This window comes from Oncorhynchus gorbuscha, linkage group LG21, assembly GCF_021184085.1.
Source record: "Oncorhynchus gorbuscha isolate QuinsamMale2020 ecotype Even-year linkage group LG21, OgorEven_v1.0, whole genome shotgun sequence".
NCBI classification, from domain to species: Eukaryota; Metazoa; Chordata; class Actinopteri; order Salmoniformes; family Salmonidae; genus Oncorhynchus; species Oncorhynchus gorbuscha.
The window spans coordinates 36475999-36498370 of NC_060193.1; the positions used below are offsets into that span (position 1 = coordinate 36475999).

Sequence of the window (22372 nt, forward strand, 5' to 3'; positions counted from 1 at the left end):
CCCTCCTGTTCTCCACACATTACATGTATTAACTGCACCTGTTTGAACTCGTTACCTGTATAAAAGACACCTGTCCACACACTCAATCAAACAGACTCCAACCTCTCCACAATGGCCAAGACCAGAGAGCTGTGTAAGGACATCAGGGCTAAAATTGTAGACCTGCACAAGGCTCCCCACTGTATGTATTGTGCATGTAGCCCCCCCCACCCCCCCAAGAAAATAAAATGAATAAAGATTTGGTCACACAAAGCAAAATATGTAAACATATGGCTTCCCCAAGAGGAGGAGAACTTGAGCGGTGATGTTCAAACAATGTTCTCTCCATCGGTGTACATTCATGATCAGAACCAAAGTTCCCGGAGTGCACCATGATCCTTGGGTATCTTAATATTTTTACCTTTATTTTGATTAGGGAGTCATTGCTGAAACCAAGGTCTCTTTTCCAGATGAGCCTTGTATAGCATAATACACATCAAAATACACAAAACACATTAAACGACACATTCATATATATCCATTTAAAATACACAACACACGAAAAGCAAAACACAACCAGAAAAAAACAGACATTGTTCAGGAAAAAAGGTCCCCTAACAACTCAAAGGAATGTCTGAGCCCAGGTCCGGTAGCCCCTACATCTTTAGGTTAACAATTAGGTAAGGTATGGAATAAGTTTGAGCTTGGACCTGAAGTCATTGGGAAGGGTGGCAAAGGTTGCCAGGTTACTTTACAGAACATGTCCTCCAGCTTTTGACTTGTGTCAGTCAGACAACAAATGGACGAAAGATGAAGGGAACAGGCCTTTCTTGTTTGGCTGGCCCTCAACGTATCCATGCTGTGAGGACAAAATAACAAAATATTGATGGGTTGCACAAAAAAAATCTACCGTTGACCCCATCTACACCCCATTTGTATGTTTGTTAGTTCAGGTTGTCTGCTTTTGTGACTATGGGGGGAGATTCCATTTGAAAACCAGATGGCCTATTGAGTATCCAGAGGAAGAGGAAGCTGTTTGTCCTATAGCCCTCCTATATAGGGTTTCTGGCATAGTTGTATCACAGCTCTAGAAGATAAAGAATACAATGGACATTATATCCTGACAGACCTGGGTTCTAATACGGTTTCAAATATTCTCAATTACTTTCACATTTGAAAAGACAAGTAGTTGAATATTGGAATGTATTTGGAAATACACACGGAAAGCATTTGAAAATACAAGACATTGACTCAAATACAGTCCCATGCTTTTAACCCATTTATTTGCTTTTACAAATAACCATTCAAAAACTCGAATAAAAGTATTTGTTTGTTTTCGGGCTGTGTATTTGGAAATACTAAAATATACAGAAAAAAGTATTTTGAATACCAGATACTCAAATACACATGTATTTGAACCCAGGCCTGTATCCTGAATGAAAGGGGATCTTTGGGTTGGACTAGACATTCTATACTTGTCTTTCAATCTTAATTTTGTTTTCTTTATTAACTATTCAATCCACATTGCAGAAGTTCAGCTTTAGCTTTAAACTATGCATATGTCAGCTCAATCTGAAATTACTTTAACATTTTTTATTGCAGAATCTGTAACTCTTCTGTTAAAAAAAAGAAAAAGTATGAACACCCCTTGAAATTAGTGGACACCCTTTTAGCTATTTCAGTCACACCCATTGCTATAAAATCAAGCACACAACCATGTGACCTCCATAGATAAACATTGTCAGTTGAATAGCCCGTACTGAAGAGTTCATTGACTTTCAATGTGGTTCCGTCACAGGATGCCACCTTTCCAACAAGTTATTTCCTAACATTTCTGCCCTGCTAAAGCTGCCCCGGTCAACTGTAAGTGCTGTTATTGTGAAGTGGAAATTGCGAGGAGCAACAATGGCTCAGCCGCGAAGTGATAGGCCATACAAGCTCACAGAACGGGACCGCTCTGTGCTGAAATGCGTTGCGCTTAAAAATCATCTGTTCTCGGTTGCAGCACTCATTACTGAGTTCCAAAACTGCCTCTGGAAGCAATGTCAGCACAATAACTGTTACTCAGGAGCTTCATGAATGGGTTTTCATGGCCTAGCAGCTGCGCACAAGCCTAAGATCACAATGCCAAGTGTCAGCTGGAGTGGTGTAAAGCTTGCCGCCATTGGACTCTAGAGCAGTGGAAGCGCGTTTTTTGGAGTGATAAATCACGCTTCATCAACTGGCAGTCCGACGGACTAATTTGGGTTTGGTGGATGCCAGGAGAACGCTACCTGCCCAAATGCATAGTGTCAACTGTAAAGTTTGGTGGAGTCGGGCTAGGCCCCTTAGTTCCAGTGAAGGGAAATCTTAACACTACAGCATACAATGACATTCTAGATGATTCTGTGCTTCCAACTTTGTGGCAACAGTTTGGGGAAGGCCCTTCCCTGTTTCAGCATAATGCCCCCGTACAAAAAAGCGAGGTCTATACAGAAATGTTTTTTCAAGATCAATGTGGAATAAATTAACTGGTCTGCACAGAGCCCTGACCACAACTCCATCGAACACCTTTGGGATGAATTGGAATGATGACTGTGAACCAGGCCTAATTGCCTAAAATCAGTGCCCAACTAATGCTCTTTTGGCTGAATGAAAGCAAGTCCCAGCAGCAATGATCCAACATCTAGTGGAAAGCCTTCCCAGAAGAGTGGGGGCTGTTACAGCAGCAAAGGGGGGACAAACTTCATATTACTACCCATGATTTTGGAATGATATGTTCAGGTGTCCACATACTCTAGGCCATGTAGTGTATTTCTTCGCCAGCGCAACCTGTAGGATATTGTCGAGGGTCAAAACCTAATCTGGAAGGCATTATATGAGGGCCTTGCTGGATGTTTTGTCGACGACTCATTGATGCAGATATGGAGACTGAATGAAACAGGGTCAACGGAGAGGAATCTGGCCGAACCAATTCCAGCTGTCCCGCTGTCCGTCTGCAAACTATTCACCTTGTTTCGCAAACTGACAAGCATATCTTTTGGATGTCCATCTCCTTACTCAATCAGTAAATGATTCTGTCAATTATCAAACAGATACAATAGCTGACAGGAAAGGGAAACTTGTGATTTGAACAGAGATTTCTGTCGCAATTCACAAGGATTTACTGTAAATCACTTTGCTTTTTACAGACAGAAGAAATATGATACTGGAGGTAACAACAGTAAAAGTCTGAGGGCCCAGTGTTTTTGTACAAATGTGACAGAGTGTTACAGTTTGGAAACAAGATTGACCCCCCTGGCTCTCTAATGGTGCATGTTGGATTGTAAACATTGGAATTATTTACACAACAGAAACAGAAGAGCAGATCCAATCCTGTGGTTTTGCACGACTGACCAGACTGGATAACACAGAATGTACGAGTCCCTTCCTAAACACTGATCACTAATTGGTTTACCCCTTCAATGAATGGTTAAGGTCAGCGCTAATTGCAAGCAGCTGAGTTAACTGTCTGTTTTTCTAAATATATATTTTGTATATTGTTTATGTTTGATGTATTTATGCAGGGCTCATCTGTAATAGTGACCCTAGTCTCAGTATGACTTCCCTGTCAAAATAAAGGTACAGGTTGCACATTTTATTTAGTATTTCAATTAAGCTGTTGCCCCAAAACTTTGAACCTACACACTGAAGAAGGCCTACTGCCAAAACAGATTTGTGGAGGGTAATCTGATACTAAATCTGTGTCTGAGGGCAACTTCTACCAGTAACTGAGAGGTACCTACCCACCAATCAGCATCGTCCTCTCCAAGCACAACCAATACCTCGCCCTCGTTGAAAGTGAGCTCATCATGGTGGTCACCCACACAGCCATAGATGGCTTGGACCCGCATCACTTTAGGCTTGGGCTGGAAAAGAAGCAGATAGAGACAACAGCACTAGTGAGTGAAAATACCACACCAGTAAGGAAATAAAAACATTACACCATCCCTAAGGGTGACTAAGCCAAACCTGTGCTTAACCAAAAATAAAATATTTGTTCTGAGGGGGAAAACACCCAGTAGAGAAAAATAGGTGAATGCCCCACAGTAATGATTCAGGGAAAATGTCAAAATGTCACATTTTTCTGTCATTAGAGTAAGTCAAGATATCAGACTGAGCATCTAATCCTGGTGTGGTGACTAAGACTTAGAGTTGCCAACTATTTACCGGAGCCTTTACGTCATAGCAGATAGAGCAATCGCCCAACTTGAAGTAGCCAAGGCTTGCTTGCCTAAAAAACACATTGGCTGGCCTTTGGACGTATACAGTAAAAATCTAACTTAAATATAGTCTGCTATGCCCTGCTATGCCTCCACTAAATGGAAATACCAACCAAATCAAACAATTGTTGATGAAAATTTAACTTTGGCACGGGGGGGATTAATGAAAATGAATTGTTGTCCTCCCTAACAAAAATAATGTTAGGAAAAGAGTCAGCCTGCCCCCTCTCACCAGTGTTCTCCTGGGCATGGGGTGTGGGGGATCGCCTTGGTGGGAGGAGGCCCCATTGGACTGCAGGCTGATGGAGCGGGGGGCCATGGGGGAGTTTAGAGGAGGGTGTCTGCTGCTGGGCTGAGGCATCTGATAGACAAAGTGGGACTTTTTGCTCTCACCATCTGGGCGGAATCCTAGGGGGCACAAAGGGGAGAGCGATCAATAAAGACATTCGCCCGTTATGTCTGTGAAATAAATGTGGTAGAGAGCATACTATGGAGAATGATCATGTGTAGTTTTACAACTACCAACCACTTCAAGAAATAGGTGTTACCCAATGTTGCTCCTGAAAAGGATGTGCTTTCATATGTGTGATACAAAAATAAGTAAAATAGATTCAATCTGTAAAATATAGATAGAATACTTTACCTCTCTCTGGCAGTTCAGATAGGGAGTTAAGGGCAGTCACAGGGTATTTTGGAGACCCTGAGCTGAAATGGACAGGGAAAGACAATGTATACAGTAGTTGGCACAGTGTTATGACAGAATAAATTGATGTATCTGGTGACAGTTCCTGAATGTAGTTTACGATGGCTCAATCAGTAAGGCTGGTCTGAATGGCTTGCTCCATTTAATTTCATACAGCATTACGACCAGGACTTTCCTGAATTGGATCCTTTGTTCCTACCCCCTAGGGGAAGTGAACTTATTCCAGACACCGTGGATAAATGTCAGCATTCGCGCAAAACTGAAAGTGCAAACCATTGCATTTAATCATGGCAAGGTGACTAGGAATATGGCCGAATACAAACAGTGTAGTTATTCCCGCCGTAATGCAATAAAACAGGCAAAACGTCAGTACAGAGAGACAAAGGGGAGTCGCAATTCAACAGCTCAGACAAGAGACGTATGTTGGAGGGCTTACAGACAATTACGGACTACAAAAGGAAAACCAGCCACGTCGCAGACACAGACATCTTGCTTCCAGACAAGCTAAACACCTTCACCGGCTTTGAGAATAACATAGTGCCACCGACGCGACCCGCTACCAAGGACCGTGGGCTCTCCCTCTTCGTGGTCGACATGAGTAAGACATTTAAGCGTATTAACCCTCGCAAGGCTGCCGGCCCAGACAGCATCCCCAGCCGCATCCTCAGAGCATGCTCAACCAGCTGGCTGGAGTGTTTACGGACATATTCAATCTCTCCCAGTCTGCTGTCCCCACTTGCTTCAAGATGTCCACCATTGTTCCTGTACCCAAGAAAGCAAAGGTAACTGAACTAAATGACTATTGCCCCGTAGCACTCACTTTAATCACATCACCTCAAACTTATCTGACACCAAAGACCCACTTCTGCATACCGCCCCAATAAATCCACAGACGATGTAATCGCCATCGCTCTGCACACTGCAATATCTGGACAAGGGGAATACCTATGTAAGAATTCTGTTCACTGACTACAGCTCAGCATTTATCACAATAGTACACTCCAAGCTCAACATTAAGCTTGGTGGCCTGGGTCTGAACTCCACCCTGTGCAACTGGGTCCTGGACTTCCTGACGGGCCGCCCCCAGGCTGTGAAGGTAGGAAACAACACCTCCATTTCACTGATCCTCAACACAGGGGCCCCACAAGGGCGGGTGCTCAGCCCCCTCCTGTACTCCCTGTTCACCCATGACTGCGTGGCCACTCACACCTCCAACTAAATCATCAAGTTTTTAGGCCTGATTACCATCAATGATGAGACGGCCTACAGGGAGGTGGTGAGGGCCCTGGGAGAGTGGTGCCAGGAAAATAACCTCTCACTCAAAGTCAACATAACAAAGAAGCTGATCGTGGAGTTCAGGAAACAGCAGAGGGAGCACCACGCCCCTATCCACATCAACGGGACCGCAGTGGAGAAGATGGAAAACTTAAAGTTCCTTGGCATACACATCACTGACTATGTGAAATGATACACCCACACAGACAGTGTGCTAAAGAAGGTGCAACAACGCCTCGTCAACCTCAGGAGGCTGAAGAAGTTTGTCTTGGCCCCTAAACACTCAAAAATGTTAACAGATTCACAATTGAGAGTTTCCTGTCAGGCTGTATCAACGCCTGGGACGGCAACTGCATCGCCCGCAACCGCAGGGCTCTCCAGAGGGTGGTGCGGTCTGCCCAACGCATCACCGAGGGAAAACTACCTGCAATCTCAGGACATCTACAGCACCCAATGTCACAGGAAGGCCAAAAAGGTCATCAAAGACATCAATTACCCGAGCCACGGCCTGTTCACCCCGCTATCATCCAGAAGGCGAGGTCAGTACAGGTGCATCAAAGCTGGGACAGAAGCTGTTTTCAGTCTCTATCTCAAGGCAATCAAACTGTTAAATAGCCATCGCTAGCTGGCTTCCACCCAGTTATGCAACCCTGCACCTTCGAGGCTGCAGCCCTATATAGAATTGGAATCACTGGCCACTTTAATAATGTTTACATACTGCTTTACTCATCTCATATGTACAGTCGTGACAAAGTTTTGAGAATGACACAAATATTCATTTTCACAAAGTCTGCTGACTCAGTTTGTATGATGGCAATTTGCATATACTCCAGAATGTTATGAAGAGTGATCAGATGAATTGCAATTAATTGCAAAGTCACTCTTTGCCATGCAAATGAACTAAATTCCCCAAAAACATTTCCATTGCATTTCAGCCCTGCCACAAAAGGACCAGTTGACATCCTATCAGTGATTCTCTCGTTAACGAGGACAAGGCTGGAAATCACTCAGTCATGCTGATTGAGTTTGAATAATAGACTGGAAGCTTCAAAAGGAGGTTGGTGCTTGGAATCATTGTTCTTCCTCTGTCAGCCATGGTTGCCTGCAAGGAAACACATGCCATCATCATTGCTTTGCACAAAAAGGGCTTCCCAGGCAAGGATATTGCTGCCAGTAAGATTGCACCAAAATCAACCATTTATCGGATCATCAAGAATTTCAAGGAGAGCGGTTCAATTGTTGCGAAGGCAGCTTCAGGGTGCCCAAGAAAGTCCAGCAAGCACCAGCACCGTCTCCTAAATTTGATTCAGCTGCGGGATCGGGGCACCACCAGTACATAGCTTGCTCAGGAATGGCATTAGGCAGGTGTGAGTGCATCTGCACACACAGTGAGGCGAAGACTTTTGGAGGATGGCCTCGTGTCAAGAAGGGCAGCAAAGAAGCCACTTCTCTCCAGAAAAAACATCAGGGACAGACTGATATTCTGCAAAAGGTACACAGATGGGACTGTTGAGGACTGGGGTATCCGGTTGTTTGGGGCATCCGGAAAAAAGCTTGTCCGGAGAAGACAAGGTGAGCGCTACCATCAGACATATGTCATGCCAACAGTAAAGCATCCTGAAACCATTCATGTGTGGGGTTGCTTCTCAGCCAAGGGAGTGGGCTAACTCACAATTTTGCCTAAGAACACAGCCATGAATAAAGAACTGTACCAATACATCCCAGAGAGCAACTTCTCCCAACCATCCAGGAACAGTTTGGTGACGAACAATGCCTTTTCCAGCATGACGGAGCACCTTGCCAATAAGGCAAAAGTGATAACTCAGTGGCTCGAGGAACAAAACATCGATATTTTGGGTGCATGGCCAGGAAACTCCCCAGACCGTAATCCCATTGAGAACTTGTGGTCAATGCTCAAGAGGTGGGTGGACAAACAAAACTCCAAAAATTCTGACAAACTCCAAGCACTGATTATGCAAGAATGGGCTGCCATCAGTCAGGATGTGGCCCAGAAGTTAATCGACAGCATGCCAGGGCGGATTGCAGAGGTCTTGAAAAAGAAGGGTCAACACTACAAATATTGACTCTTTGCATCATGTAATTGTAAATTGCCTTTGACACTTATGAAATGCTTGTAATTATACTTCAGTATTCCATAGTAACATCTGACAAAAATATCTAAAGAAACTGAAGCAGCAAACTTTGTGGAAATTAATATTTGTGTCATTCTCAACTTTTGGCAATGACTGTACAGTACCAGTCAAAAGTTTTGACACTTTATTTTTTTTACTATTTTCTACATTGTTGTCACGACTTCTGCCAAAGTCGAAGCCACTCCTTGTTCGGGCGGTGCTCGGCGGTCGACGTCACCGGTCTTCTAGCCATAATTGATAAATTTTTCATTTTCCATTGGTTTTGTCTTGTCTTCCTACACAGCTGGTTTCAATACCATTCATTACCTGTTGTGTATTTAACCCTCTGTTTCCCCTCATGTATTTGTCAGCGATTGTTTGTTTGTTCAGTGTTGTGCTGTTTGTATTGGAGCACGACGGGTCCTCGTAGCCACTTTGTCTTATTGTTATTTCGTGTTGGAGTTAGGTTTCATTTATTGTTATTAAACAACTCCATTTCATTCAGTTTGATTCTCCTGCACCTGACTTCCCTGCCACCTGTACACACAACTCTGACAATTGTAGAATAATAGTAAAGACATCAAAACTATGAAATAAAGAACGGAATCATGTAGTAACCAAAAAAGTGTTAAACATATGAAAATATATTTTATATTTGTGATTCTTCAAAGTAGCCACCCTTTGCCTTGACAGCTTTGCACATTATTTATTTAACCTTTATTTAACTAGGCAAGTCAGAAGAACAAATTGTTATTTACAATGACGGACTACACCGGCCAAACCCTAACCCGGATGATGCTGGGCCAATTGTGCCCCGCCTTATGGGACTTCCAATCACGGCAGGTTGTGATACAGCCTGGAACCGAACCAGGGTCTGTAGTGACGCCTATAGGATTGAGATACAGTGCCTTAGAGCGCTGCGCCACTCGGGAGCCCTAAAACTCTTGTTTTTTTCTCAACCAGCTTCATGAGCTAGTCACCTGGAATGCATTTCAATTAACAGGTGTGCCTTGTTAAAAGTTCATTTGTGTGATTTCTTTCCTTCTTAATGCGATTGAGGCAATCACCCCGCTGTCAGTTTTGTTGTTACAAGGTAGGGGTGGTATACAGAATATAGCCCTATTTTGTAAAAGACCAAGTCCATATTATGGCAGGAACAGCTCAAATAAGCAAAGAGAAACAACAGTCCATCATTACTTTAACACATGAAGGTCAGTCAATCTGGAAAATTTCAAGAACTTTGAATGTTTCTTCAAGTGCAGTCGCAAAAACCATCAAGTGCTATGATGAAACTGACTCTCATGAGGACCACCACAGGAAAAGAAGACCCAGAGTTCCCTTTGCTGCAGAGGATAAGTTCATTAGAGTTACCAGCATCAGAAATTGCAGACCAAATAAATGCTTCACAGAGTTCAAGTAATAGACACACCTCAACATCAACAATTCAGAGGGGACTGTGTAAATCAGGCCTCCATGGTCGATTTGCTGCAAAGAAACCACTACCAAAGGACTCAAATCAGAATAAGAGACTTGCTTGGGCCAAGAAACACGAGCAATGGACATTAGACCAGTGTAAATTGGTCCTTCTTTCTGATGAGTCCAAATTTTTGATTTATGGTTCAAACAGCCGTGTCTTTGTGAGACGCAGAGTAGACGAAAGGATGATCTCCGCATGTGTGGTTCGCATGGTGAAGCATGGAGGTGGTGGTGTGGGATTGCTTTGCTGGTGACAGTCACATTCTGCATTCTGCAGCATTATGCCATCCCATCTGGTTTGCGTTTAGTGGAACTATCATTTGTTTTTCAACAGGACAAGCAACCAACACACCTCCAGGCTGTGTAAGGGCTATTTGACCAAGAAGGACAGTAATGGAGTGCTGCATCAGATGATCTGGCCTCCACAATGACCTGACCTCAACCCAATTGAGATGGTTTGGGATGAGTTGGACCGCAGAGTGAAGGAAAAGCAGCCAACAAGTGCTCAGCATATGTGGGAACTCCTTCAAGACTGATGGAAAAGCATTCCAGGTAAAGCTGGTTGAGAGAAGACAAAGAGTGTGCAACGCTGTCATCAAGGCAAAGGGTGGCTACTTTAAAGAAACTAAGATACAAAATATATTTGGATTTGTTTAACACTTCTTTGGTTACTACATGATTCCAGTTATTTCATAGTTGTGATGTCTTCACTAATTATTCTACAATGTAGAAAAACATAAAAAAATAAAAATAAAGAAAAACCCTTGAATGAGTAGGTGTTCAAACCTTTGACTGGTACTGTATATACTTTATTCTATTTTACTGTATTTTAGTTAATGCCACTCTGACATAGCTCAATCTAATATATTTACAGCGGGGCAAAAAAGTATTTAGTCAGCCACCAATTATGCAAGTTCTCCTACTTAAAAAGATGAGAGAGGCCTGTATAATTTTCATCATAGGTACACTTCAACTATGACAGACAAAATTAGACAAAAAATCTAGAAAATCACATTGTAGGATTTTTAATGAATTTATTTGCAAATTATGGTGGAAAATAAGTGTCTGGTCACCTACAAACAAGCAAGATTTCTGGCTCTCACAGACCTGTAACTTCTTCTTTAAGAGGCTCCTCTGTCCTCCACTCGTTACCTGTATTAATGGCACCTGTTTGAACTTATCAGTATAAAAGACACCTGTCCACAACCTCAAACAGTCACACTCCAAACTCCACACTATGGCCAAGACCAAAGGGCTGTCTAAGGACACCAGAAACAAAATTGTAGACCTGCACCAGGCTGGGAAGACTGAATCTGCAATAGGTAAGCAGCTTGGTTTGAAGAAATTAACTGTGGGAGCAATTATTAGGAAATGAAAGACATACAAGACCACTGATAATCTCCCTCGATCTGGGGTTCCACGCAAGATCTCACCCCGTGGGGTCAAAATGATCACAAGAACGGTGAGCAAAAATCCCAGAACCCACAAGCAAGATTCTGGGTAGACAACTTGTTTCATATAACTGTTCCTTTAAATTTTGAACATTTTTATTTTGTAACTCGATGAATGACCTGCAGAGAGCTGGGACCAAAGTAACAAAGCCTTCCATCAGCAAGGGCATTGAAGATGAAATGTGGCTGGGTCTTTCAGCATGACAATGATCCCAAACACACCACCCGGGCAACGAAGGAGTGGCTTCGTAAGAAGCATTTCAAAGTCCTGGAGTGGCCTAGCCAGTCTCCAGATCTCAACCCCATAGACAATCTTTGGAGGGAGTTGAAAGTCCGTGTTGCCCAGCAACAGCCCCAAAACATCACTTCTCTAGAGGAGATCTGCATGGAGGAATGGGCCAAAATACCAGCAACAGTGTGTGAAAACTTTGTGAAGACTTACAGAAAATGTTTGACCTCTGTCATTGCCAACAATAGGTATATAACAAAGTATTGAGATAAACTTTTGTTATTGACCAAATACTTATTTTCCACCATAATTTGCAAATAAATTCATAAAAAATCCTACAATGTGATTTTCTGGATTTTCTTTTCATTTTGTCTGTCATAGTTTATGATGAAAATCACAGGCCTCTCATCTTTTTAAGTGGGAGAACTTGCACAATTGGTGGCTGACTAAATACTTTTTTGCCCCACTGTGTTTCATAATTACATTATTTTACTTTTACGTAGATGTGTGTGGGTAGCACCATGGTGTAGCCGGAGGACAGCTTAGCTTCCGTCCTCCTCGGGGTACTTTGACGTCAATACAAAACCTAGGAGGCTCATGGTTCTCACCCCCTTCCATAGACTTACGACAACTTCCAGAGGATGTCCTCCAACCTATCAGAGCTCTTGCAGCATGAACTGACATGTTGTCCACCAATCAAAGGATGAGAGAATTAATCTAGTACTGAAAGCATAAGCTACAGCTTACTAGCACTGCAGTGCATAAAATGTGGTGAGTAGTTGACTCAAAGAGAGAAAGACAATAGTTGAACAGTAGCTACTTAGCTAGAAAATGAAGATAGCTAGTTTAGCCTACTGAAACACCCTACTCAAAACAGAGGGATGCTATGTTAGCTAGCTGGCTATGACTATCCAACAAAACAGTGGAACTTTTCCAAGTCAAGGTAAGCTTTTGGTTTTTACAAATTTATTGCCACCGGGGCCAGCCAGCGTAACTGCTTACTGACTGTACTCTGTAATGTTACTGCATGATTGTAGCGGGTTTACTAACGCGTTAGTTCTATTAGCTATGCTGACTATGATATTACTTTAGCTAATATGGTGACAACAATGTATGCTGTGTGTAGCGGTTTGGCTTGGAAGGTTTATTTTGCTTGGTCACACAGCTGATGTGTTGTGCATTGAAGTCCACATGAGAAGGTGAGAGGAGACTGCATAGATGTGAGAAGGCATACAACGTGGCTGCTATGAAAGTGAACTGTGTTTACACGTGATCAAGGGTGTATTCATTCTGCCAATTATGTTGAAAAATGTTTCCATAACCGAAGCAAACGGAACTAAATGGGGATAAGCACTGTCTGTCCATGTGTCACCTCAAATGTGTCTCTTGACCTGTATGCACCTACGTTATAAACTTTAATTCATAGGCTAGGTTGTAGCAACCTCATGAGTATAGGGTGTGACGCTTGGCATTCAGGCCAAAGAGTTAAATCTTGGTTTCGTCAGACCAAAGTATCTTGTTTCTCATAGTCTGAGTCCTTTAGGTGCCTTTTGGCAAACTCCAAGTGGGCTGTCATGCACCTTTTACTAAGGAGTGGCTTCTGTCTGGCCACTCTACAATAAAGGCCTGATTTGTGGAGTGCTGCAGAGATGGTTATCCTTCTGGAAGGTTCTCCCATCTCCACAGAGGAACTCAGTGTGACCATCGGGTTCCTGGTTACCTCCCTGGCCATGGCTCTTCTCCCCTGATTGCACCAAGACTCTAGGATGAGTCTTAGTGTTTACAAAAATCTTCCATTTAAGAGTAAAATTCAAGTATCATGTAGTAGCCTAAACTTATCGCTGTTACATTGAACTAGGTGAATGGAATATGAATGACAGTCATCCAATATGATGTAATAGAAACAAGGCCATGCTCAATAATCCTCCCTCATCTTAAACGGCACTGACTGCCACTGAATTCTATAATTACGCCCCCAAAGGTTCTTCAAACATAGGAGGTCCTGTACCGGCAAGAAATTAAATCTACTTTTACCCCTGGTCTATATCTGCACAAAATATCTAAATGAAGTTGACATACTCACACACACTTCTGAAAGGATGACTCTGGACCACTGTAGCCTTTTGAATTTGATGGTACCCCATAATCTATAGAGAGGATTAACAGATCACATTTAACAGTAAGTCAGAGCCCACCATTCTGTGTCCACGGGTCCCTGCCCCAGAGAGTTAAAAAAAAAGAGGTCAACGGACATACTGCCTAAAATAAATGAAATCTTACAAGACTATTTCCAGTGAGTGCAGGTTTTTCCCCTATCATTATGTGCTTTTAGCACCGTACACCCAAAGAGACTTCCCATCATTCAGAAGTGAGCATACTGTTTACACAAGACGGAAGGTATTTCTTGGTATTTTATTAGGATCCCCATTAGCTGTTGCAAAAGCAGAAGCTCTTCCTGGGGTCCACACAAAACATAATACAGAACATCATTAGACAAGAACAGAACTACATACATTTTTAAGAAGGCACACGTAGCCTACATATAAATGCATACACACAAATTATCTAGGACAAATAGGGGAGAGGTGTTGCATTATCTGTTTTTTGAAACCAGGTTTGCTGTTTATTTGAGCAATATGAGATGGAAGTTCCATGCAATAAGGGCTCTATATAATACTGTACATTTTCTTGAATTTGTTCTGGATTTGGGGACTATGAAAAGACCCCTGGCATGTCTGGTGGGATAAGTGTGTGTGTCAGAGCTGTGTGTAAGTTGATTACGCAAATAATTTGGGATTTTCAACAGGAAGAAGTGATGCAGTCCATCTCTCCTCAACTCTTAGCCAAGAGAGACTGGCATGCATAGTATTAATATTAGCCCTCTGGTTACAATGAAGAGCAAAAGGTGCTGCTGTGATGTGACGTACCTGCGTGGATCTGTCGGGAGGAATGGGGGCTGTGGGGCACTTGGGGGGTGGGCTCTGAGTAGGTGCGCTTGTGGCGGATAACCAAAGGCGGAGGGGGGGTCCTCTTCTTGCTGCTACTGCTGCTGCTGCTACTTGTGGTGGGGATGATGACATCACCCCAGCCCACTGGTGGGCTAACCGGGGGAGGAGGAGGTGGGACATTTGGAGCTGGAAAACACAAGTTATAATAACATGGTTTTAGCATTGGCAATCCATAAAATACAGAGGATGTGATGAAGAGCAGATTGATGCAGAAACCATCTGGAATAGAAGTGAAGAAAACTGCACAAGACAGTTTGATTGTTGAAGCACTTTTTTTGCACTAGGAGCTAAAAGGACCAAAGTACATCACATAAAATAGTGTCCCATTTGTTATGTCCCTGTGACTGTGTCAATAATATTATCTGATCTCCTATGAGGAGTTTTTAAATGATGTCTTTCAACAAAGCACATTTGCGTACTGTCTATATCAGGGGTGGCCAAAGTAAGGCCCATAAAGCCAATTAAATCTATTTTTATAGGCTACACTTGAGCGTCTAAAATAGAAAGTATGAAGAAATTATAATATACCTATAATATGTACACTATTTATCCAGCACACAAATTGAATTTGATGAACAAATCAGCACCAAAAATGATTTATTCGACCCTCCGTTGAATTTTGAAGCCCGGATTTATTTAATTATTGCCCACCCCAGGTCGAGATAATTTTATTGTGTGTTTTATTTTCACAGGATGTCCCATTGAGACCAATGCCTCTATTCCCAAGGAAGCCCTTCACATACACCATTTATACCAGCGTTTCTTAAAGTATGGGTCGTCGCGGACCTGTTAATGGTGGGTCGCGACGTAAATGTATCATTCTTTCATTAGTTACTGGAACTGATTTGGCCAAGTGCAACTGCGAACTCGGTTCAGTGTGCTCTCTGCTTAGCAGCGGTCCCTGCTCAGCTTGGCAACTGCGTGAGTGGGAGAGATAGAGGGAGATGCCTGTGTTCTTCGCGGTTCAGCAGATCTTTTTTTCTGCAATTTTCTAGAAGATCAGCGATGTCGTTCAAGCCACTGACTTGTTATTCCCACTCGCCCTCACTCACCGCTGTCACGAAATGGACTCATGCTAGCCACAAGTTCTGACTGAGCTCAATGGTCATGAAACGCAAATACAGTGATGACTTTTTGTCTCTTTCTTACAAACGTTGAGAAATAATGAGGAGCGCCCAAAATGTGTTTTGTGTGGGGAAGTTCTTAGTAATGAGTCTCACAACTAACAAATTAACTAACATGACGGTAAACCCAGGGAGTTCTTTAAGAACAGGGCAGAATGCTTCAGGAAACAGTGCTTCGACAGTGGAAGAGTAAGTCAACTAGCAAGGCATTGTTGTTATTTCATAACAAGTGATGATGAGTAGAAATAAGGGAGTACTATCTCTCATAGGAGTAGATGTGAGTTTCTCTTTGAAACAATCCCCTGGCCTTGTAACATTACACAGCTAATAGCTAACGTTAGCCAAAGCAAGCTAACTCGCTACTGATAGTGCAACCCTAAGAAACAGTACAGATGAAGATCAAAAGTGATCAGGCCTATTGTACATTTTACTGTAGAAATGGTTGGAACTGTTGCAAGTAATAATTTTTATTCTGAACTGGAATAACCTGATTGAAGCAAACTGCTTTTTGACGCAAACACTCACACAGTTCTGGGTTGCTCATGAGCAGCAGGAAGCAGACTCCTGCCTGACTGAGACAGCAGTAATGTTCTGATCCAGTTTGGCACCATAATAAATAATAATATGCCATTTAGCAGACGCTTTTATCCAAAGCGACTTACAGTCATGTGTGCATACATTCTACGTATGGGTGGTCCCGGGGATCGAACCCACTACCCTGGCGTTACAAGCACCATGCTCTACCAACTGAGCTACAGAAGCACCACATGCAAGTCAGGGTTCTCAAGTACAGAAACAGTGTCAATGCTGAGCATGACCTCAGTGTTGCACTGTGAAAAACAGCCCAGAAAAGACATGCTTGTTGAAAACTTCAACCAACCACACACCTCTCATTGGGACTGTGTGTGTTCTCTGGTCTACATATGTGTGATGTGATGAATCAGTTTATTCCAATTCAGAATAAAAAATATATATTTTAACAGCAACAGTTCCAACCTAGACTTTGATCAAAACGCCTGTGTGTGTGTTCTGTTGTACATCTGTGTGATTTGATCAATCTGTTTATTCCAGTTCAGAATGAAATTATTTATTGTATTTTAACAGCAACAGTTCCAACCTAGACAGGTACGTAAAAGTGTTTTTAATGGAGAAAAATAAACATGAAAAGATGTATTTAATTATTTGTTTTTGTCTATATTTCATTTTTAGGCATAAGGGCAATGAAATGTATCGATATTTACAAATAGTTGCATATTTTCCTAAACTTGGGTCCCAGGAAAACACAGAATTTCTCATTTGGGTCGCAGGCTGAAACAGTTTAAGAACCCCTGATTTATACAATATACAATTACGCCATAATAAAACAGGATCTACAAGCCATTCCTCAGCAAAAAAGTCTTTAAATCAACAATTTGAACTGCCCTAGAGGTCCCAGAACATCAAGTTGCAGGGAACTCTGTAGATCATTCCATACATGGGGTGCAAAGATACACCTACTAAGGACATTTCTTTATTTTTACTATTTTCTACATTGTATAATAATAGTGAAGACAACAAAACTATAAAATAACACACATGGAATCTTGTAGTAACCAAAAAACTGGTTTAATATTTATTTTATATTTCAGATACTTCAAAGTAGCCACCCTTTGCCTTGATGACAGCTTTGCACACTTGGTATTCTCTCTCAACCAGCTTCATGAGCTAGTCACCTGGAGTGCATTTCAATTTAAGGCCAGTCAATCCAAAAAATGTCAAGAACTTTGAAAGTTTCTTCAAAGTAGCCACTCTTTACCTTGATAACATTTTTGCAAACTTGGCATTCTCTCAACCAGCTTCACCTGGAATGGTTGTCTAACAATCTTGAAGAATTCCCCACATATGCTGAGAACATGTTGGCTGCTTTTCCTTCACTCTGCAGTCCAACTCATCCCAAACCATCTCAATTGGGTTGAGGTCAGGTGATTGTGGAGGCCAGGACATCTGATGCAGCACTCCATCACTGTCCTTCTTGGTCAAATAGCCCTTACACAGCCTGGTGTGTTTGGTCCTTGTCCTGTTGAAAAACAAATGATAGTCCCGCTGAGTGCAAACCTGATGGGATGGCATATTGCTGCAGAATGCTATGGTAGCCTTGCTGGTTAAGTGTGCCTTGAATTCTAAATAAATAAAGCACCCCCACACCATCATACCACCTCTACCAGGCTTCACGGTGCGAACCACACATGCAGAGATCATCCGTTCACCTACTTTGCGTCTTACGAAGACATGGCGGTTGGAACCAAACACCTCAAATTTGTACTCATCAGACCAAAAGGACAGAGTTCCACTGGTCTAATGTCCATTGCTCATGTTTCTTGGCCCTAGCACGCTCCTTCTTCTTATTGGTGTCCTTTAGTAGTGGTTTCTTTGCAGCAATTTAGCTATGAAGGCCTGATTCAACGTCTCCTCTGAACAGTTGATGTTGAGATTTGTCTGTTACTTGAACTCATGAAGCATCAGGGCTTTGTGATGGTCACTCCAATACCTTGACTTTGTTGTCCTTAAGTCATTTTGCCACAACTTTGGAAGTATGCTTGGGTCATTGTCCATTTGGAAGACCCATGTGTGACCAAGCTATAACATCCAGACTGATGTCATGAGATGTTGTTTCAATATATTCACATAATTTTCCTGCCTCATGATGCCATCAATTTTGTGAAGTGCACCAGTAACTCCTGCAGCAAAACACCCCCACAACATGATGCTACCATCCCTGTGCTTCACGATTGGGATGGTGTTCTTGCAAGCCTCTCCCTTTTTCCTCCAAACATAATGATGGTCATTATGGCCAAACAGTTCTATTTTTGTTTCATCAGACCAGAGGACATTTCTCCAAAAGTACGATCTTCGTCTCCATGTGCAGTTGCAAACCGTAGTCTGGCTTTTTTATGGCAGATTTGGAGCAGTGGCTTCTTCCTTGCTGAGCGCCAGTTTATGTTGATATAGGACTCATTTTACTATGGATTTTGATAGTTTTGTACCTGTTTCCCCCAGCATCTTCACAAGGTCCTTTGCTGTTGTTCTGGGATTGATTTGCACTTTTCGCACCAAAGTACGTTTATCTCTAGGAGACAGAACGCGTCTCCTTCCTGAGTGGTATGACGGCTGCATGGTCCCATGGTGTTTATACTTGCGTACTATTGTCTGTACAGATGAACGTTTTACCTTCGGGCATTTGGAAATTGCTCCCAAGGATGAACCAGACTTGTGGAGGTCTACAATGTTTTTTTTCTGAGGTTTTGGCTGATTTCTTTTGATTTTCCCGTGATGTCAAGCGAAGAGGCACTGAGTTTAAAGGTAGGCCTTGTAATACATCCACAGGTACACCTCCAATTGATTCAAATTATGTCATTTAGCCTATCAGAAGCTTCTAAAGCCATGACATCATTTTCTGGAATTTTCCAAGCTGTTTAAAGGCACAGTCAACTTAGTGTATGTAAACTTCTGACCCACTGGAATTGTGATACAGTGAAGTAATCTGTCAATAAAGAATTATTGGAAAAATTACTTGTGTCATGCGCACAGTAGAGCTCCTAACCGACTTGCCAAAACTATAGTTTGTTAACAAGAAATTTGTGGAGAGGTTGAAAAACTAGTTTAATGACTCCAACCTAAGTGTATGTAAACTTTTGAATTTCAACTGTATATATGAGAATATCTGTGCTTAAAGATTAAACATTGGCAGTGAGTGGAAATGTGGAGGGTGATAAAAGGTTGCCTATAAATTCTGGAGGAGAGCCACATTCACGGTTAGAAAAGCAAGAAGATGTTCAAACAACGTAATTGTGTGTATAAGCAGTAGCAAATCAAATCAAATCAAATTTATTTATATAGCCCTTCGTACATCAGCTGATATCTCAAAGTGCTGTACAGAAACCCAGCCTAAAACCCCAAACAGCAAACAATGCAGGTGTAAAAGCACGGTGGCTAGGAAAAACTCCCTAGAAAGGCCAAAACCTAGGAAGAAACCTAGAGAGGAACCGGGCTATGTGGGGTGGCCAGTCCTCTTCTGGCTGTGCCGGGTAGAGATTGTAACAGAACATGACCAAGATGTTCAAATGTTCATAAATGACCAGCATGGTCAAATAATAATAAGGCAGAACAGTTGAAACTGGAGCAGCAGCACAGTCAGGTGGACTGGGGACAGCAAGGAGCCATCATGTCAGGTAGTCCTGGGGCACGGTCCTAGGGCTCAGGTCCTCCGAGAGAGAGAAAGAAAGAGAGAATTAGAGAGAGCATATGTGGGGTGGCCAGTCCTCTTCTGGCTGTGCCGGGTGGAGATTATAACAGAACGTGGCCAAGATGTTCAAATGTTCATAAATGACCAGCATGGTTGAATAATAGTAAGGCAGAACAGTAGCAATAAAGAAAGAGGTTGGTTTATGAGTTTGGGGCAGGGAGCCGTGGCAGATTATGTGGAAATAGGAAGACGACTGTGAATAATTTTGGTTATGTGGGTTGTCAAAAGCAGTGATATTTGAAGTGTGTCACTGGTAGAAGACATTAGGTCTCCCCTATTCTCCATAATAAATTGACAGTCACATCAGTTTCGGTTCTAATACAAGATATCAGGTCGTGTGACCAAATTATTGGGCACCAATACTGTAACTACGCTCTGGGAAGTGGGTATGATTACCTGAAAAATCTTTAACATTGGCATGTATTAGAGCTGTGGGTGAGGTAATCGAAACTTCCTGGACACCGTCAGGAGAGGAGTTGGAAGAATAACTATTGAATTGGCGACCGACGCCCACGATTCTCCCTTTAAGGCGGGGCTAGAGAAGAAAGGTCTAATTAAGATTGTAGAGGCGATAAAAGAATGGATTCTAAAAGGTAACACCGAATTGGTACGGCGTAACACTCCTTACAAGCTCAGAAAACCTTTTTTAATCTGATGAGACATTTGATTGAATCTTATTCTGAAATATATTTACATTTTATTTTTTCTTATTAAATAGATTTATAGAATTGACGAAAGGGAGGAAGGGGTCACAAGAAATTAGAGGAGTTAAAATTGTGAGTAATTGTGTTAGAATTTCGAAAAAGCAATTCTGTCAAGCGACAGCATTAGGGTTACCAAACCTAAAATTAACTTTTAAAATGTTTGTTCATGAACATGAAGGACAGTGGACCATGTTTTGTTTGTAATTAAAACTTTTGGGTTGCTGATTAAGGTGTAGCATAGTGAATACTAACTAAATGTACTCTTTCTCTTCCAGGAGAGGATGGGGTGTCTTTATCTCTCTCTTTGAAATGTTTCCCGAGGCTGTTGTCTTGGGAGAGAAGTTCATGAAAGTTTTATAAAGTATAAAGGTATCCGGATCCGGCTATAAAAGGAGCTTCCAAATAAGTAAGGCCTGGCCATGTGTGTTTTTACCCTACTTTTTACCACACACACCAGCACACACAACCCACCGGTTATTCATATTTGTTAGTGGTGTTAATTCCGTGTATGATTTATTGTGTGGGGTCTTTTTAATACAGTTGTAGTAGGTTCTTAATGGGTGAGAAATGATGCACCTTAAAGGGCACACAAATTACATTTTCTGAAGTATCTATTGTTTGAATGTTGGTTGCACCCATGTAAATTCTACTGAGAAACCCAATGTACTGAGAAACCAAATGTAAACCGGGTACGCAGACTGATTTAAATGTTTAAAATGTTTTAAAATGGTTTCTGAAGTACAGGCAAAGAAAAGGGGAAAGAAAATATGTGTGTTCAGTTGAGGGTCTTGAATTCGAGTGATACTCAACGTGAAGCACTAAGGACTGTCATTCTAAATTTGGGTTGGCTAATTTATCAATTGTTTTAATTATGATTCGGAAAGGAGAGAACAAGAGAGAGAGCACTTCCCCTAAAGCTGTGAGGAGAGCACAAAGTGAGGGGAGGGTGCACTGCTCAAATCTATTCAGTCTAGGGAAACCTTATCTTGTCGCGTCCTCCGAGAGGGAGGTTATTAGAGAACCCACTAGATGATAGCTCAGGCTAACCATGATGGGACATTGATAGTAGGGGTTTAGTTTTACCATGTCATCAAAATCCTAATGTTAAAGGGCATCAATACATATCGCATGCTGGATGATACAGTACAATTAATGAAGTATGAAGCTCATAGTCTGTGTCTCGCTTTGACACCTGAGGAGGATGAAGGACACTGGCATGGAGACTAGCATCCCATTGGCATAGAACAGAACGGATGGATGGTTCTTGCCCCCAACCTCATTCGAATCAAGGGTGGTGTGAAATGATTAAACATGTATTTTCACTCTTCCCTGTTCAAGTCAATATGTTTTCTATGTGTTGTGGAACATGTGCGTGATCACTGTTCGAGATGACGGATTGTTGGATATTGACGAATTGACTTGAGCATGTTCTAGTGTGTTTATAACTATGGGGGACTAGCAGTAGTGACTAATGTGTTATGGGTTAGACTGAATGATTTATGTGTAAATGTATTTGAAGCCGGGGCTAAGTACATACGGGGCATGTGTTTGAGACTGTTTGCATAAGGGTGTTAGTTGCAGAGTCTGACAGGACCGACATCAGTGTATTCTGTGGAGTCCCAAAAACCAAGGCGTTAACGTTATTGGGAAAGCGGAATGGAATGTAACTGGGGAGGAGATCTGGGTTGCTCATAAATTAAGGAAAGTGGTATTAGAGTCTCTGGGGAACAATACCACTCCACTGGGTATAGTGATATCAGGGGATAGC

The 22372-nt window shown here is 42.2% G+C and overlaps 1 protein-coding gene across 1 annotated transcript in view; it reads right to left on the reverse strand.

Annotated features, from left to right (window-relative positions):
- Positions 1-245: 245 nt before the first annotated feature.
- unm_sa1614 (un-named sa1614) overlaps positions 246-22372 on the reverse strand; it is a 102677-nt gene continuing 80550 nt past the window's right edge. Inside the window, exons 23-28 of the mRNA XM_046319913.1 lie at positions 14414-14620; positions 13570-13633; positions 4864-4925; positions 4453-4628; positions 3744-3866; positions 246-838 (exon numbers count right to left, since the gene is read on the reverse strand). Of these exons, the coding sequence (XP_046175869.1) occupies positions 764-838; positions 3744-3866; positions 4453-4628; positions 4864-4925; positions 13570-13633; positions 14414-14620 (707 nt within the window). The 3' untranslated portion in view covers positions 246-763. The remainder of the gene's footprint in view (positions 839-3743; positions 3867-4452; positions 4629-4863; positions 4926-13569; positions 13634-14413; positions 14621-22372) is intronic.